General features: G+C 36.8%; 11 protein-coding genes across 11 annotated transcripts; 6 read left to right on the forward strand and 5 right to left on the reverse strand.

Annotated features, from left to right (window-relative positions):
- Positions 1-592, reverse strand: PRCAT00005208001 (uncharacterized protein; the record flags this gene model as incomplete). Its single annotated transcript, XM_062955263.1, has 1 exon — positions 1-592. A coding segment is annotated over one exon (592 nt), but the record flags the coding sequence as incomplete, so codon positions are not given.
- Positions 593-810: 218 nt separating this feature from the next.
- Positions 811-1,536, forward strand: ASF1 (nucleosome assembly factor; the record flags this gene model as incomplete). The annotated part of the gene is made up of 1 exon (XM_062955264.1): positions 811-1,536. The coding sequence occupies one exon, from the start codon at positions 811-813 to the stop codon at positions 1,534-1,536; it is 726 nt and encodes a 241-aa protein (XP_062811884.1).
- A 124-nt stretch (positions 1,537-1,660) lies between these two features.
- Positions 1,661-2,884, reverse strand: PRCAT00005210001 (uncharacterized protein; the record flags this gene model as incomplete). The annotated part of the gene is made up of 1 exon (XM_062955265.1): positions 1,661-2,884. One exon carries the CDS (start codon positions 2,882-2,884, stop codon positions 1,661-1,663), a length of 1,224 nt encoding a protein of 407 aa, XP_062811885.1.
- Positions 2,885-4,368: 1,484 nt separating this feature from the next.
- Positions 4,369-5,745, forward strand: PRCAT00005211001 (uncharacterized protein; the record flags this gene model as incomplete). Its single annotated transcript, XM_062955267.1, has 1 exon — positions 4,369-5,745. One exon carries the CDS (start codon positions 4,369-4,371, stop codon positions 5,743-5,745), a length of 1,377 nt encoding a protein of 458 aa, XP_062811886.1.
- A 173-nt stretch (positions 5,746-5,918) lies between these two features.
- Positions 5,919-6,467, forward strand: RHB1 (putative GTPase; the record flags this gene model as incomplete). The annotated part of the gene is made up of 1 exon (XM_062955268.1): positions 5,919-6,467. The coding sequence occupies one exon, from the start codon at positions 5,919-5,921 to the stop codon at positions 6,465-6,467; it is 549 nt and encodes a 182-aa protein (XP_062811887.1).
- A 317-nt stretch (positions 6,468-6,784) lies between these two features.
- Positions 6,785-9,130, forward strand: PRCAT00005213001 (uncharacterized protein; the record flags this gene model as incomplete). The annotated part of the gene is made up of 1 exon (XM_062955269.1): positions 6,785-9,130. The coding sequence occupies one exon, from the start codon at positions 6,785-6,787 to the stop codon at positions 9,128-9,130; it is 2,346 nt and encodes a 781-aa protein (XP_062811888.1).
- Positions 9,131-9,548: 418 nt separating this feature from the next.
- Positions 9,549-11,090, forward strand: PRCAT00005214001 (uncharacterized protein; the record flags this gene model as incomplete). Its single annotated transcript, XM_062955270.1, has 1 exon — positions 9,549-11,090. One exon carries the CDS (start codon positions 9,549-9,551, stop codon positions 11,088-11,090), a length of 1,542 nt encoding a protein of 513 aa, XP_062811889.1.
- A 264-nt stretch (positions 11,091-11,354) lies between these two features.
- Positions 11,355-12,851, forward strand: PRCAT00005215001 (glucose-induced degradation complex subunit; the record flags this gene model as incomplete). The annotated part of the gene is made up of 1 exon (XM_062955271.1): positions 11,355-12,851. The coding sequence occupies one exon, from the start codon at positions 11,355-11,357 to the stop codon at positions 12,849-12,851; it is 1,497 nt and encodes a 498-aa protein (XP_062811890.1).
- An 80-nt stretch (positions 12,852-12,931) lies between these two features.
- On the reverse strand, positions 12,932-13,885 carry PRCAT00005216001 (25S rRNA (uracil2634-N3)-methyltransferase; the record flags this gene model as incomplete). Its single annotated transcript, XM_062955272.1, has 1 exon — positions 12,932-13,885. The coding sequence occupies one exon, from the start codon at positions 13,883-13,885 to the stop codon at positions 12,932-12,934; it is 954 nt and encodes a 317-aa protein (XP_062811891.1).
- Positions 13,886-14,046: 161 nt separating this feature from the next.
- On the reverse strand, positions 14,047-16,269 carry UBP1 (ubiquitin-specific protease; the record flags this gene model as incomplete). Its single annotated transcript, XM_062955273.1, has 1 exon — positions 14,047-16,269. The coding sequence occupies one exon, from the start codon at positions 16,267-16,269 to the stop codon at positions 14,047-14,049; it is 2,223 nt and encodes a 740-aa protein (XP_062811892.1).
- Positions 16,270-16,706: 437 nt separating this feature from the next.
- Positions 16,707-18,008, reverse strand: PRCAT00005218001 (uncharacterized protein; the record flags this gene model as incomplete). The annotated part of the gene is made up of 1 exon (XM_062955274.1): positions 16,707-18,008. One exon carries the CDS (start codon positions 18,006-18,008, stop codon positions 16,707-16,709), a length of 1,302 nt encoding a protein of 433 aa, XP_062811893.1.
- Between the last annotated feature and the right edge of the window lie 138 nt (positions 18,009-18,146).

Below are 18,146 nucleotides of genomic sequence, written 5' to 3' on the forward strand. Positions count from 1 at the left end.
TTGAAATAACCAAATTTTGATAGTGCCTTCTGCACCAACTTTCGACGTCTTGTGGATTAATTTCTTGGTTGATTAAATCATCCTGAGATAATTCAGCGATAGACTCGTTGATTAGGAGATTTATTTCTTTCGATTTGCTGACCTTGAAATCTTCAGATTCATTTAATACATAAGAAAGGTACTTTGATACTCTGGGATTTAAAGATATAATATTTTCAATCCTCGATTTATCTATTTCAGTAATTTGTGAATTTTTGTCCTTATTTAGTGAGCTTGTAGCGTCTTTTTCCTCCATTTCACATAGAGTATCTATTATTGCATTGTTTCTTCGTTTATAGAAGCTGAGAGTCTCTCTTTGGGCTTTTTCGATGTCAAACAATTTTTGTGAAATCGTATAAGCCTTGCTAAATCTTTCCTGGTACTTCTCAAAGAGCTTGGGATAGTCACTTATATCCTCTGGGTCTTCATCATCATCCTGTGTTTTCTCAAATTTATCAGAGGCTTCTTCGGCATCTTTTACCAGTGGTGCCTGCTCAACCATACTTTGAGTATCAGATCTCGACTCCGAATCATCAGATTGTGGATTATTCATTGCCTCTATTCACCTCCCCAATAATCTTGTGTAACTTAGTGTCGTCTAGTCAACTGCTTTATGCTAATGACACCGAATCGAATCTATAAATTTTACAATGTCGTCCATCAAGAAATGTCGTGTTTGCTCGCTAATGTCGTGTATACATCTGTAGTCAAAATTTTGAAACGCGTCCCACAAGATTTCTAATTTTGAGTAGTCAATATACAATCAAGAAAATGTCCATTGTATCGTTACTAGGAATTGAGGTTCTCAACAATCCAGCAAAATTCACAGACCCCTATGAATTCGAAATAACTTTTGAATGTTTAGAACCATTAAGAGAGGATTTAGAATGGAAGCTAACATATGTAGGATCTTCTAGATCTTTAGACCACGACCAAGAGTTGGACTCAATATTAGTAGGTCCTGTTCCCGTCGGCATAAATAAGTTCTTGTTTCAAGCTGATCCTCCAAGCCCAGAGTTAATTCCTGCTAGTGAATTGGTAAGTGTTACGGTGATACTATTGAGTTGTTCGTATGCAGAGAGAGAATTTGTCAGAGTAGGCTACTACGTGAATAATGAATATGATTCAGAAGAGTTGAGAGAAAATCCACCCGCAAAGGTACAGGTTGATCATGTTGTGAGAAATATATTGGCAGAAAAGCCTAGGGTCACTCGATTCAATATTGTTTGGGATAACGAAAAATCGGAAGATCTCCCACCTCCTCAAGTAGATGTCGAGGAAGATGAGGACGAAGAGGAAGAAGATGAAGATGAAGAAGATGAAGAAGATAATGACAATGAAGAGAATGAGCTAGGGGAAGAAGAGGACGAAGATGAAGACAAGGAGGAGGACATTGAAGAAGATATTGAAGAAGATGTGGAAGAAGATATTGAAGAAGTTTTAGATGATAATGGAGAAACTGGAGCTGACACTCCAAAAGACATTGAACAAAGCTAATAATGCTGTGATCCACCTTCTCTTATGCAGAAGTTAAAGAAGTTAATTTGTATAATAGAAATCTCATAGAAACTTCGTCACATCATATGTATATAGATATACATATATAATTCTATAAAGTTCGTTAATTTAATTGCTCCACAATTGCATTTAACGCTTGACTGAGATTATTAATTATCTCTATATCAAACGGCAAGTGCGATTGTTTCAATTTCGAATGCCACTTATCAGGGTGCCATCTTCTTCTCTCAGACTTGATTAAATCTGTTAATTCTTCATCAGATAATTTAATTTGATTTAAAAAATCCATCACAGAGTTCTGATCGTTGATAATTTGAATTAGTTCTGCCTTTTTAGGCTTCGGATCTTCAAAACATCGTGTCAATGGCAACTTATTATCGTCACTAAAATATTGTTTGCGTAATTCTCTTTTTCGCGACTGTTCTATGTCATCGTCAGTATCATCGTAGTCCTCATTGTATGGGTCCGTCCTCCTATCACCAACGTGAATGTCTGAATTATTTGTTTCTACCTCGCCAATAATTTCATATTCCTCTTTACCTATTATATTACTTTGATTGTACAAGTTTCGTAGGTTATATGATTTTAATTTTGGAGTCGAAACAGACGAGTTCTTTGGTCTCACAAAGTGAAACCCATTAATAGAATCTCCAAACTCAACTGAGTCAACTGATGCAGGTGATGGGGTTGCGTCCCTCGAATTTGCGGGCGTGGATTGGGATATAGGTGTTGATTCTTGGCCCTTCGAAAAAATGGATGTATTTATAGTCTTCAAATTGTCATCGTCAGACAGCGCAGTGTTTAACTTGGTTGCTACTGAAGTCTTGACAGAGTTTGAAAGATTTAAAATTCTTCTGTTATTATTTATCCTGGGACTGACATTGTTATTTTTTTTGAACTTCAACCTCTTTCTAGGTTGAACTGGGCAAGGTGTTGAATCACTCTGCGAAAAGCTTAGCTTACTTATGTTGGAGCTATTATTAATGCAAATGGACATCTTAGAATTGGGGCCCGAGTTACTAGGCGTTATTATCATATCTGAAGGCGATTCAGTCAAATGCCTCTTTCTGTAGTTTGGGAGTTTCTCATCGTCCGAATGACTCGTCAAAGTTTGGTTTCCCAAATGATTTTCACAGTCTGACTCCAAGTGCAATCTGTTGAGCTTATTCATGGGTGAAAGGAATGTCTCATCTTCATATTTTAATGGTGTCGATGCCATTATTCCTAAATCAAATGATGATTCGAGATCAGTATCTGGAAATGCGTCCCTCGCACCTCCTTTTCGATGCTCAGGGGAGCCCACAGAGCGTGTTACTCTAGGGGTCATTTCTGCGAGCTCTATCCTTAGATAGTTTGACAGTTTGTATTAAAACCTGACTTATTTGATTCCAGGTAGCTTTTTGGTCTCTGCTTTGATTTTGAAAACGTTAATTTTCTGCTATAACACTATCTCCTCTATGTTCTTGTCCTTATAATCCGGCCTTAGTCAGCTCCTTCCTTTAGCACTATCCAAGTTGCAATCACTTGTTTATCCACGATAAAAAGTCATTTGTTTACTTTCAAAAAATCATAGACTGATTTTGTGTTCTTTGGTTTTGTGTTCTTTTTTGGAGCTCTGAAAGAAAGGAAGAGGGTCCTTGGAGCAATAGAGTAGTGATTTAGATTCCGTTACCTATGAATCTGTTTAGTTAGAGGACTTATGAAGCAATAGTACTATTTAAAAAAAATTTTAAGGTACTAATTTTTTTTTTGCATACGTATTTCTTAGAATAATTGTAGAAACCTATTAAAAATCGTTATTTACATTGTAAGCTTCTACGTTTCAAGCAGCACATATGATTCTGCCGGAAGACAATACAGAAAGCCGATAAAAGTAAGTCAGCTAAGGACTAAAGCAGTAGAAAATTTTATAAAGAGAAAGAAGCGAGCCAAGATAACTTCTTGGAAGCTGCAAGGAATGCGTCCGAGACCGGATACGATGGTGTTGAACATCTAGCACAACTATATCATTCTGTCCTTACGAGAGTTAGTATTCTTATTGAAGAAAGCAATACTCTATCCAAAGCTGATCTTGTTGGGGCCCTTACCCTGCTACTTGCTGTGCCACAAGTCATCTAATGTGACAACTTTCCCCCCGCCTCATGATCTGCTCTTGATGCTCAAGTAATCCCTGGTAATAGATACCGAGTATGCAGGACAGAAATAATAACTTATTACGGAACAGATTAGACCGCCACGTTTCTAATCATTAGACAAACTTGAGAGTTTTGGCGTCGAGCTAGGGTTACTAATTAGGCACTTCACGGCTCACTTGATCTTTAAAGCTCAGGGGAAAAAAATTTCACGCCGTTTCCCTAGAACCAACGAAGATTCACTTTTGTACCTCGCAGGATCACAATCAGAGATAAGGTCCACCACCAAGAAGTAATCACTTTTTTTCGGCAAACTCTTATAATCGTCGTCTTAATATAGAGAGGGATTACTAGGAAAGAACAGTAACTGATCACATTATATCGACTTGTGAAAGTAACCACTAACATAAGAGAGAACTAAGCCATATTTTAAGCCTCTGTAATTGAAGGAGCAACAAATTTGTAAAAAGCAAATCTGATTAATTCCTGAACTACAAGAATATTTAATAAGAGATCGAATTCAAGTATTTCGACGCCAGACAAATAATCTTCTGCTACCTCATAATATAAGTCCTTTTTTACATTTTTGTATCAGGGACACTCAGTGACATATCATAATACTTTACTGGTGGCAATTCGGCTTAAGAGATTTTTATTTGTGTTAAAAAGGAGTTGAAGCATGATTCTACGAGCAGTTACATCCTTAGTTGAGCGAAAGGATCAGAACACTGATCTTTCATTTTTAGATATTGCTTTTTTAACTTTTGAAGCGGTTCTAGAGGTTGTGATTATTTGCGTTGCTGGGTTTATATCGGCTAAGCTGGGATTGTTGAATACCCAAAACCAAAAGGTTATATCTCAGCTTAATGTTGACCTTTTTACACCATGCTTGGTGTTCTCCAAGCTAGCTTCGTCATTGTCATTTCAAAAGATGATCGACATCATTATTATACCTGTCTTTTTCTGTATGTTGACCGGTGTTTCATATTTGAGTTCAAAGATTGTCAACAACTTTTTTCATTTGAATAACCCAGAGCTGGATTTTGTTACTGCTATGTCAGTGTTTAGCAATTCAAATTCATTACCAGTCTCTCTCACCTTATCATTAGCATACACATTACCTGATTTGTTATGGGAAGATATCGATGATGACAATTCCGACAGAGTAGCTTCAAGAGGAATTCTTTATTTACTAATCTTCCAACAGTTGGGCCAAGTACTAAGATGGTCTTGGGGTTATAATACATTGTTAAGAAGGAGATCGCCAGAAGAATTAACTTTGTATAGCACAAAAAGCTACGATGAAGATGAAGCTAGGAGTTTGTTAATAGATTCTCAACCAAATTCTCCAACTGAAGTTACATCGGATAACAGTTATTTCGACGAAGAAATAGAGAGAGTGATAGAAAGAGACAATGAAGATAACCACTCTATCAAAAGTTTCAGCTCACCAGTGGCTGTTCAAAGTTATGGGGTATCTCAATATTGGATTTCATTCAAAAACTCTTCTGTTGTCCAAAGCTTCCTCAAATTTATGAATCCTCCTTTATATGCAATGTTGATATCTGTTATTGTTGCTTCGATTCCTTTTCTCCAAGACCAAATGTTCAACAAGAAGGACTCTTTTGTCAATGCTACATTAACAGCATCCATCACGCAATTAGGGTCTGTATCAATTCCATTAATTTTGATTGTCTTGGGCTCGAATTTATATCCATCAAAGGATGTTCCGTCTGCGTCCAAACATTACAATAGAATTGTTGCAGCTTCAGTGCTATCAAGAATGATATTGCCATCATTTGTTATGCTTCCATTCATCTCACTTTGTGTCAAGTTCATTAAGATATCTATTCTAGATGATCCTATATTTTTGATAGTCGCTTTTATCTTAACAATATCCCCACCTGCTATTCAATTGTCGCAAATTACCCAGATAAATGGAATTTATCAAAAGGAGATGGGGGGAGTCTTATTTTGGGGTTACGTAATTTTGACATTGCCAACCACTATCTTTATTGTAGTGACTAGTTTGGAAGTAATAAAATGGGCTAAATAGGCTAAACTACATATTTGTGAATATAACTCATTTCTTTGTAATCTTATATTTTTTGTAAGGTATTGTTAGAGCATCGCCAATTCGACTTGCTTATCTAAAAATTTAAGGAGAAACCGAGCAAATATTATATCAGCACTTTTCTTGAATATTATTCAAGATAGACTTATTAGAAAATGGCAAAGGCCAGAAAGATTGCTGTCGTCGGTTCTCGTTCGGTTGGTAAGTCGTCTATGACGGTTAGATTTGTGGAAGACCACTTCGTAGAATCTTATTATCCGACAATAGAGAATCAATTTTCGAAGACTATAAATTACAAAAATGAAGAATACGCTATCGAAATACTAGATACTGCGGGCCAAGATGAGTTCTCTATCATGAATGAAAAGCATTTAATCGGAATTCACGGGTATTTATTAGTTTATTCTGTAACGTCTAGACAATCTTTTGAGTTGATAGAAGTTATAAGAGATAAAATTTTGGACTCCATCGGTTCAGATGATATCACAATGGTTTTGATTGGGAATAAATGCGACTTAAACTATCAGAGGCAAGTCGAACTTGAAGATGGCGTTAATCTTGCTAAGAAGTTCAATTGCAGGTTTTTGGAGAGCTCTGTTCGAGACAACGTTAACGTTAATAAAGCTTTTGAGTCATTGATTGAAGAGATCGAAAACAAGCAGAACCCACCGGTGAAGCAAAATGAAAAGTGTACAATAGTTTAAGCAGACCACATGGAGCATGACTAGAGGATTATATACATAGGATCTGACTTAATGGTTACTGTGGTTTTCTTTCGATTGGCTTTATGGTAGTTTTTATTTAGGGTTATATATAAAGAATTTACTTTATTCATTCGTGAGTACGTGCTTGCTGAAGCAAATGGTAGAGACTTAACCTATATGTTGTAGCCCATGTTATCGTCGGACGTGTTCGCTGTTGCTTTCCGATGATCACGACATGTCGTTATATGTCGTAATAATGGTGATACTACCAAACTTTATCCGGTAGGACAGCCAAGTTACAATTAGCATAGAGATCAATGGTGACGGACGCAAAGATAGATACTGGAAAAGCTACGAAAAGAAATCCGGGTCCGATATATTCTAAGGAAGGTATTCCTTACGACTATATTGTCATTATTGATTCAGGTTCTAAGGGATCCAGAGTATTTATATACAACTGGTTAAACCCAACACATGCGATAAATGCTGGCATTGACTTCGATAATGTGAAGCTGAGTCTTAAACTACTCAAAAGAGCTGGAACAGGCGATGAAATAGACTTTAATGATAAAACTGATGAAGGTGGCAGTGATAGTGACAGCGATAGTGAAGGGGCTACAAGTAGTAAAGATAAAGACAGTAAGAAACAGAAGAGTGTACAAGGTAGTAAAGGAAAACTCAATGATAAAGACAAACAGAAAGAAAAGAGCAAGGATAAAGCCAAAGGTCAAACAAAATTAGAGAAGGTCAAGTTTCCCAAAATTTATAGTAAGAAAAAGTGGCACCAGAAGATTCGTCCAGGTATTTCTTCTTTTAATGCCAGTCCACAGAAGATAGGAAATCATCACTTGAAATATCTACTTTCTGTTGCAAGTACAGTTGTCCCTAAGTCTCAACATACGAGGACACCAATATTTTTGCACTCGACGGCAGGAATGAGACTTTTGAATAATTTGGAGCAACAACAGATATTGGAAAACATCTGTTCTTATTTCACTTATAACTCTGACTTCTACATGCCTGATTGTGCATCCCATGTCAACGTTATTGATGGTGACGTAGAGGGATTATATGGATGGTTATCCATTAATTACTTGGTTGGAGCTCTTGATTCGCCTGAAAAGCATAAACATGGTAAAAATCACACCACCTATGGTCTCTTGGATATGGGAGGCTCTTCTACTCAGGTTGTATTTCTGCCCAACTCCACTGAAATAAATGAGCATAAGAATAATTTATATAAGATAAGTCTCGCGGAGGTGCCTCAACTACAGAGAAATGATAAGCAGAAAGACGCCAGTTATTCACCACCGGTGAGACAGCAATTTGATGTCTACTCAGACTCATTTTTGGGTCTTGGGATGTTTCAAGCTCATGATAAGTATCTCACCTATTTGGCGGATGATTATAGGGAAGATAATAAAATTGACGACGAATATAGCATAGGTGTTCCTGTTTCAGATCCCTGTTTACCAAAGGGAAACACCAAGAATTCTGTTATCAAAGGTGACTATGTTGATTTTGTTGGGGAAAGTGACTTCCAGAAATGTTTAACTTCAATTTTCCCTGTTTTACTGAGAAGCACGTATGGATCTGGCAAATCTCATGATGATAAAAATTGCAAGCAACTAAATGAAGGAGCAGACGTGAGTGCATGTCTTTTGAATGATTTGATACCCGCTTTTGATTTCGATGTCAATCATTTTATTGGCGTTAGTGGATATTGGGATGCTATAAATACTTTATTATCTTATGGAAATAAGGACCAGAAGCCAGAGAGAAATGCTAGTGACGAATTTGATTATAAAGTTATCTATCAGAAGACGAAGGATATCTGCTCAATGACGTTTAGTCAATTAATTGACTTAAATAAGCTAGAACCTACAAAAAGACAACTAACAGAAGTTGAGTTATCAGAATTATGCTTTAAGTCTTCTTGGATTTTGAACTTTTTGCACACAGGTCTTGGTTTCCCAAGATATGGAATAGACAAGGATCCAAATAAGAATAAGCAGTTTAAATCACTACAGCTTGCAGAAGATATCGGTGGCTCTGTCTTTTCATGGACACTTGGAAGAGCCATCTTATATTCAAATGACGAATACATCCAAGCTTTTATCAATCACACTATAGAAGTTCACAAACTCACCGATGAAAAATTGCAAAAACTGCTGAAAGCCAAAGGTTTATTACTTCAGAGGCCTGGATATTATCACTCAGCTTCATCCATGGTGTATAGCTACGGTGCTGAACAAAATAATATCCCACCACGACCACAGTTTAGAGATCCAGATGAAAATGCTGTATATCATTATTATGATTACGAGTTATCAGACCAGTATGAAAATAATGAACTGAAGTGGTACGTTCAGCCACATCGCTGGTACGGACTTTTTATCTTCATGTTTTTAATAGGATTTATTGTCTGGCTCATGGTTGGCCGCGGTGGTAGATCCATGGTAGCTGCAAAATTGCAGAGTAAATTCAAAAGAATCATCGATTTCATTAAAACGATTACATCTAAGAGGACTGATCGCTATACAAATTTACCAGAACTGTCCGCTGACCTAGAGGATGGTCACTTAGAGCTAACTGATTTTGAGATCAATAATTTCGAGATTGATAATTCACTGGAAGACCTGTTCAAAATCGATAGAGAATAGTTCAAAAACAGCAGCGTCTGTTTCCCGGGCATATATAGATTTACAATGATGAAACTATGGTATAATAAGACATATATGATATTTGGAATCTGATAATAAGTTCCGTTTTGTAATATCTCAATTGGTTTATATCTCCGTAAATATATGGCTTAATGTAATTATCTTGTTTCTAGGATCATTACCGCTACTATCTCATAAGCAATATGATAGTTGTAGCTTTCTTTGGCTCTTTTCATACTATCAATAGTGTGGCTTTTTTAGCTGTTCATAATAGGAAGGTGATATCGAACTACTAATTTTTCGCAATCGCCATACATTCTCTCGATATCATTAAAGGTGATGCCTTTAGTGAATAAAGCTATAATAAACTTGTCATTATAGCTTAACAGAGGTCTCAAGGTCCACAGGATCTAAAGCAATGAAAATTGACTCAATTGCTATAATTGGAGCTGGACCAGGGGGTATAGCTGCCTTGTATGAGTTTCTTAATACAGACAAGAATGGAAATTCTACAGTTGGTACATCTAGATCTAATGAAGGTGCTTTTTCGAAAATAGTTGCCTTTGAGCAGAAAAGCAGGCCAGGGGGTGTCTGGGCCTCTGATTTTGAGCAACAGGGTCCCTTATTCCCTTCGCAGGAGTTGCTTAATACCGGGGCCTACAATGATCCATCTGTTCTTCATCCAAAGAGAGCTATACCCGAATCTCTTGAAGGTACTACTTTTCAACTGCCTTTAAGCACTAATGAGGATATCAGCCTTAAGGAGCTGGAATGGAGTACAAGTGGTGTATTTTCCGACTTGTTCACCAATGTTCCATGGAGGTTCACTCGATTTTCATACATTCCAAATGAAGAGAAATATTACGATGAATCGAGAAGAATATATCCTTTTGTTTCACAACAAGAGCTTACAAAAAGTTTAGATGATTTCATCGATAAGGAGCGCTTAGTTGATTATATAAGGGTTAATTCAAAAGTAGAATCACTTGAAAAAAACAGCAAAGGGAAATGGGTGCTAACTGTTAGAAAACTTCTGAAAAAGGGAGAATATCATTGGTACCAGGAAGAGTTTGATGGCGTTGTAGTAGCTATTGGCCATTATTCACTCCCTAATATCCCACATATTCCTGGATTGGCTCAGCAGAATGAGCTTCATCCTGGATCATTAATGCATGCAAAATCGTTCAGAAATGCAGAGATATTTAAAAACCAAAAGGTGGTGCTAGTCGGCAGCTCAATAAGTACTACAAACTTAGTGCAGTATATTGTACCACTTGCTAAGAAGGTCATTATTTCAAGAAGAAGTGTGAATAAGATCTACCCATGGATCAATGATGCCCTAAGTTCTGAAGGTATAGTGTCGAAGCCCACAATATCTAAAATAGTGCCGGAAAAAAATGAAATTATATTCAGCGATGGATCTGTTGAAAAGAACGTTGATAAAATTGTATTTACCACTGGCTACCACTTTCATTTCCCCTTTTTGGAGGATAAGTTGAAGGTTCATTCACCTTCGAATTCAAGTAGAGTTTCGGGACTCTATTATAATACTTTTTCCATTGATGATCCTTCATTGGCAGCAGTTGGAATTACAGTATCTCCTTTAACTTTCCATACCATCGAAGCTTCTGCTGCAGCAATAGCTGGTGTATGGTCTGGAGCTAAAGAGCTTCCGTCTAAGGAGAAACAAAGAGAATGGGAATTATCTAGAGTGAAAACCCACGGTGACAACTTACAATTCCATTTTTATCCTTACGATAATGTTAAGGAAGAATTTGTTGATAAAGTTCACAAATTTTCTCCTCATAATAGGAAAAGTGCTCTAGATATAGATGGTCAGTATGTTAACGATATTCCAGAAGGCACCAAAAGATTAGAACAAATATTTCATAAGTTAAAAAGTGGAGAATACAAAGTAGAAGACACATTGTACCCTGTTTCTAATCCCAATAGAGTATAATCCTTATATATAGAGCTAGTATATAAAATCTTTAAATTCGAACTTTTATAGTGGTCCTTCATAGAGATATTGATAGCGATTTTGATAGTGAGAGATTAGATACTAGACAAAAATCGCCCCTTATACTACTCCACGTTAGCCTCTATACTCATTAAATTCAAGAAAGATCCTATAACCTTGACAATATTATCGCTAGATTTCAAATTTGCTGTCAAAAAGGTGAAAACGGTGCCACTTTGGATTTTTTTTTTATTGAGTTGCTAGATGAGTGAACCTACTATCAATTTTCATATTCAAACCAGGTTGACCCTGTTTAAAATACCCTGTGAGCTTATAAAGAAGAACTTCAAGAATGTCCAGAAGCTTGTTGAAAAACAGAAAAAACTATTGACTGAAGATATAGGTAAAATCAGGAAGAATCCTAATTTGCCGAGTAGAATCAAGCTTGAGATGATACGGAAGCTAATTAAAAGCTTTGAGGGGTTTCAACGCAAATTGGCCACATTTGCAGAGAGAGACGAGGAGTATAGATCCAGAATAATTGTTCGATTAGAGAATTTGGCACAATTGACTCAATATACAAATCTAATCGATGTTAAAGCTCCACGATCTGGTTCCAAGGAGCTAGAAGATGATAAGCAAACTCCAACCGGAGATGATTTCACAATGAATTTACATAATACTAATTTGATCAATTGGTATAGAGATCAAGCTAATCTTTTGATTGTAGATTATTTAATCAAATCCAATACTAGTTCTAATGGAAACATAGGTCTTCTGCTATTAAAGAACCTTTCCAAAACCAATCCCAAATTTTCAAAGTTGATTGACTATGACCTATTCGAGAACTTCAACAATGTCTTTGTGTCTATAGTGGAGCATCATGACTTGTCCTTGATTATATCGTGGTTTAGTGAGAACAGAAACTCTCTAAGGAAGGCGAATTCTAACTTAGAATTTGAAATTAACTATTGTAAATTCCTCTCCCTTATAGAAAAGGGTGATGTTAGCGAAGCAATCAATTTCTCCAAAGAACATCTATCGTCGTATGGAAATAGGGAGAATTATCAACAAGGAGATGTAAAGAATCACGAAAGTAACCTAAAAAAGCTTAAAGAGATCGGGGGCTTGTTGGTATATGTTGCTATCAACAAAAGTAAGCCGCTAGAGGCAAATGGGCTTTCTTTTTCTAGCAGCCTAGTAATAAACTCGCCAAGGTTCCAGGAATATGAAAAGCTCCTTTCCGATGAAAGATGGACAAGCTTAGCTGAATGTTTCACGAAAAACTTCACTGATCTTTATGGCATTTCCAAGAATTACCCGTTGTTTATATACTTGTCAGCAGGTTTATCAAGTTTGAAAACAAAGTCATGTTACTGCAATTATGAAAATACTATCTTTAGGACCGATGACAGACTGGATTCTTCGGAAGTTAGCGATATTTCGATTCACAGTAATAGAAAATATAGAGGTCCGAATTATTACTACAGGTTGCTTGATAAAATTAATAATTGCCCGGTGTGTTCACCTGAATTATACAATTTGAGTAAAAACTTACCTTATGCTCAATTAATCACAAGCATTTTCAACAATCCTTTCAAGTTACCTAACGGAAATATTTATCCTTTTGAAAAGTTGTTGAACCCTTCAGAGAAGTACTTATCTGAGAAAAATACATTGCTACGCATGGGTAAAGTTAAGGACCCTCTTACAAAGGAGGTTTTTCTAATTGACCATTGTGTGAAGGTCTATCCAGCCTAGAAGCTTCTTTTGAATGAGTTTATGTAAATACATCATCCTGTTTGAGTATATATTATGCAATATCATGAATTTTTGAATTTTTAGTCTTCTTCGGAGGAGGCTCCATCGACATTGTTCTTGTTTGAATCAATGGCTTTCTTGCTTGAGAAAACATATATCCTAGCACTTCTCTCAGATGCTGGCTTTGTGGTGTCCCTTTCGCTATTAGTTCTTTTATGATGATAACTGGGAAACATCAGCCATTGAAACTTACCTGATCTTTCTACCATGAATTCTTGACTTCTTCCGAGAGACTTAATTTCCCATGATCTATATGGTTCTCCTTCGAATACTGAAATTATTATTTTACCATTATTCTTGTCTGTTAAGTAACCACCGTATTCAGAGGTGAAGTCTTTATTAATAACGCTGAACACCTCTTTGCAACTTTTGAAATATCCTAAAATCAACTTCTGGTGATCTGCTATGTTTCTATCCACATCTTTCATTCCACGTCCGGTGTGAGGGAAGTTGAACATGATTTTGTTCAACTGGCCACCATCATCAAACAACTGCTTTCCCCCAGTTTTTTTCTTATTCGAAGGGTTCAATTTCAATGACTTTACAAGGGAAGTTGCATCTATATCATGAAGTAATTTAACCCCCCTAGATTTCAAAAACTCAAGTTTCTCTTTTGCTGCTGGGTACTTCAAATTAATCTCGTCAACAGAATCATAGCTGGTTGCGATCAAGTTATCTGGTTTAATGAAATCCTCCTCTACTAAAGACATTGCAAATGAGAAATCCCCTTCCCCGACAAGTAAAACCTTTTCATCTTTATTGAATGGTATAAATGCCTTAGTGTCAATCAATTGAGCTTTTCCCGTCTTTTTATTTCCATTTTTCATAGACTTCTCTTTCAATTTTTGGTTTTCCTTTTTAACATTTATCAATTTGTCTTCTTTTTTACGTAATTTTTCTTTAGCTTCATGTCTAATTAGAGCTCCCTTGAGGCCCTTCTTATTAATTATCTTTCCTTTTGCCTTTTTACCCATTCTCTATGAACCCATAATATTTAGCTAGTCTGTTCAGAAAAGGCATACATAAGATAAAAAAAAAAATTTTGAGATGAGATGCCCCCATACTCATTCTATTATTTTCACTCTACATGGCGATATAATAAGCTAAGCTAAACTTTTTATTACATTGCTAACTATTACAAATGAGCTCGTTCGTCACCTAAATTGAAATCATTTGTTTCGCCAACCAAATGGCTACTCCCATCGATTTCCATACTCTCATTGTTTTTCACTGCGCTGTTATCACCATCAGGACCACGATCTTCACCTTCACTGCTTGATTTTTCAATGTCATCTGACTTGTCTGAATTCAGCATCTGCGTTATACTAGATCCATCGCATCTGCTGACAACAGATCTATTTCCAGTAGATCTGAATTCTTTTGATTCCCCTTCAGACTCTGACTCTGACAGCTCCGTATCGGTAACTTGTTGTACTGGCTCCTGATATCCGTCCTCAAATTCGTAAAATACCATGAACGCACCCTGTCCATTTGAAACCTCTTGCTCTGTCACCACATAGACTGATTCATCGCTTATTCTCCACCACGTACCTCTTAATTTTCTATAGCATATGTAATGGCCGTAGTTATGAGTGCCATAATGTGAGATAACCGCCTTTAAGTTGTACCTTAGGGAAGGTGAAGAGAAATTTGCACTTGTGGACGAAATATTATCGATGTCTGTCTCCTTGGTAGAGGGGGTCAAGTTACCATTGCTGTTGAGTTCTTGAGCTTCTTCATTTTCATCATCGGAAGAAGAAGACGAAGAAGACGAATAGGCCGATTCAGATTTGCTCAATTTACCATTTACTGAAGCTCTTATGTTTCTTACGTCTTGTTTTCTAAACGATAATCTGGCGTCCATGTTTACGTCCTTAGGTTCGACCGTATATGGGCTCAAGTCAAGAACAGCAGGTAAAGTCACATTACTTGCATTTTTGGCAATCCTGTAAGTGTTCGGATCAAACACTGACCTATTTATATGAATTGAGAGTAAGGGCGGAGGTCTGCTAAGGTAAATTTGCTTAGATTTCTTTGTTTTCCTTATCATTTGCTTTATAGTTGCCTTTTCAAATACTTCATCCGTGATATGTGGCTTCTCTAATTCATGGTCAATTGTTTTGATTCTATCTTCAAGTTGGTTGGAAATTTTCACATTTGTAGAAGACTCTAATTGTTTAGTCAAGAATTCCTTTGTTTGTACTAATCCACATCTATTACAATTAACGTCCTCGATTATTTCAGGCGCAATCCATTCATCTAGTAAGCCCTCTAGATTAAAACTTGAATAGTATGACGATCTATAAGGCAAATTCAAACTCAAGCCACTATTCACGGAATATCTTATTCCTCCAACCTCACCACAAGAGAGACATCCTATTCTCTCTGCTGATATGCCGTCAACAGGAGTCACCAATTTTAATGGCAAGACCTTATGATCACAATCTACCAAATTCGGGTCCACTTGTGAAGCAGGAACACAGACTTCACCTAGCCTTCCTATTTTTTCACAACCTGAAATTAAATTGTCAGTAGAGTCCACAAATTTAGTTATTTCGCCACTTTTTTCGTCTTTGTTGATCGATTCGTTGGTCTTGTTTACCTTCTTAAATTCACTTTCTAAAAGACCCATAACCACTTGGTAAAATTCTTGGGCATCCTCTTGATTATAACCAGTAAAGAAGTTTTGCTTTGGGCCATTGGGCATTCTATTCAACAAAGGTTTGGTACTAAACTCCTTTCCTTTTGCCCCATAACTTCCATTAATGTTATCCAATAATGTCTTTAATGATGTAGTAAAAACTAACTCAGGTTTTGGTGTGTTGGATCTCATTTTAATTGGCTTTCCATCTTGCTCGTCTATAGTTATTTCTGAGTATAAGTAAGAATCAATAAACTTCAATAAGTATCTCGAAGATGCCAAAGATTGAAGAACGGAGTTCATAAAACAAGTATTTCCATCATTGCTTATTCCTCCCGGTTCTCCACCGTTCTTAATTGCAAACTTTTGTTCCTTTGAATTTCTCATGGACCCAAACCTTGATCTACCTGCTGCCGATCCAAAGTTGAACCCTGAATTCATGTATATAGCTGCCCTTTTAAGTATATCTGGAAGTGAAATTGACTCTCTCTTGACGTATATGAGTAGTAAAGTAAAAGCTATTGCCGATGAAGTAGCCGTGAGAGCGAGTGGGTTGGAATTCCAAATTTTAGACAATACGTTAAACTTGACAACAAGGATATGCTTAGAATTGAAATCAGAAATCAATTCGCTGGTGAAAACTTTAATTAATAATGGGAAAACTAACGTCAAAAATAAACCTAGATATGCAAATGCTTTTGGGAACTGCTGTAACATAAAGATGACCTCTACGTTATTTCTCTTAAAACGTAAATACTTGACTTTATTATACCTTTCTGCTAGTTTAACTCCCTTTTAGACTTGGTATGCAAATTTTACCTTCTAGGATCGAATATTCCATTCATATAATAAAAAAAAATTCGATTCGCCTGTATTTTTTTCATGTTCCAGTATCATTAAAAAATCTATACCCTTTTTGTGTTCCAATATAATAGAATGCTAATGGAACAAGAACCTTAGAAACAGTGAGCTTTTATTCATCAGAAGTCTATATAGATATTTAGATGTCGAGCTTTATGGCTAGAGTTAAGCTGAAGATGAAAAGAAATCTTGATCAGACAAGATGGAACTGTTGAAGGTAAAATAGAGAGAGAAAGCAAAAAAAAAAAAGTATTTTTTTTTTCAAGTATTGATTGATTGTAGTTGTAGAGCAATTAAGGTCTCTGTCCATACATCGAAGGAGGCACGCCCCTGGGGAAATTCTGATATTGCCCCATAGGTGGCCTATCTTTTCCCCAACCACATTTTAGTGGTCTACCGTTAATGGTGAAACCAGCTAACTGTACAATAGCCAATGCAGCTCGTTCATGGGAATCAAACTTAACAAAGGCACAACCTCTATCTGGATGGAACTTAAAATCAACTATGAATCCAAAATTTTGTAATAATGGGATCAAGTCGGACTGCTGGGTGAAATGTGCAATATTTCCTAAATAGACAGTCGTTTGCCACGATGGAGTTTGTCTCAAAACAATATCATAAGATTGAGGCGACATAAGAGACATGTTATTTTGTACTCCGTTGTTTCCTCCACCAATTGGCATATTACCCCCAACACCCACTTGCTGAGCTACACCATGAGGCATATTTGGTTGTTGTTGAGGAGCAAATTGGTTAGGCATGCCATTATTCTGAGCACCTATTTGCTGAGGGGCGAGCATCATGTTATTGAATGGCCTATACTGACGGTTATGGCGAATGTTATTTCTGTAGTGGTTAGGGTTGTTGTTGTCGTTCATGTGCTTATGAGATGCCCAATTGCATTTAATTGCTCTCCCGCTTATCCATTCTCTATTCATGGTTTGGAGAGCCAATTCTGCATCGGCTTGGTCCCTAAAGCTCACAAACCCGTAACCCCTAGACCTGGAGGTTTGCATGTCCCACATTACATGTGCCTGTTTCAAAGACTTGAACTTTGAAAATGCTTTCGTTAGAGTTTCATCGTCCACTTCAGGGGATAAATCCCCAACAAAAATATTGAATATTGGTTCATCTGGGTTCTCTGAGTTGATATTCGACGACTGATAAGCCCAATTGATTCTTATTTCGGAATTGTTAACGATTCTTCCATTGAGTGATCTCAAAGCAGCCTCAGCAGAATGAGTATTGTCGAATTCGACAAATGCATAATTGAATCCTGGTCTATTTTTGTCATTCAATATCTTCACTGACTGGATATTACCAGATTGTGAAAACAAGTCCTTCAATGCTTCATCAGAAACTGATTTATGCAACCCACCAACATATAATATTTTTTTCGAAACTTCTCGGCCACCCTCCACTGCACTAGCCGGCGCACTGTCGTGATGTGTTGGAGATTGTGTCGACTGTAATACGGATGGCTCTCCTGTTGCCTGTTCAATAGGCTCATCTGTCTGTTCAGGGACCTGAGCCTCTGGTGTCACCTGAGGTTCATTTGATATCTCCTCGGCGACTTTGTTATCTCCTTCGGTCATTTTAGGAGATTTAATTCGCTGAAAATCCCGATCAAAATAATATGCTTCTACCAAAGTGATTGATTCACGGACCTTCCCTATATGGCTCCAGCGGATTCACTAGTGACAATTGATGAAACAAAAAAAGGACAACAAAAA

This window comes from Priceomyces carsonii (genome assembly GCF_900007245.1).
Source record: "Priceomyces carsonii strain CBS4050 genome assembly, scaffold: Debaryomyces_carsonii_scaffold_6, whole genome shotgun sequence".
NCBI classification, from domain to species: domain Eukaryota; kingdom Fungi; phylum Ascomycota; class Pichiomycetes; order Serinales; family Debaryomycetaceae; genus Priceomyces; species Priceomyces carsonii.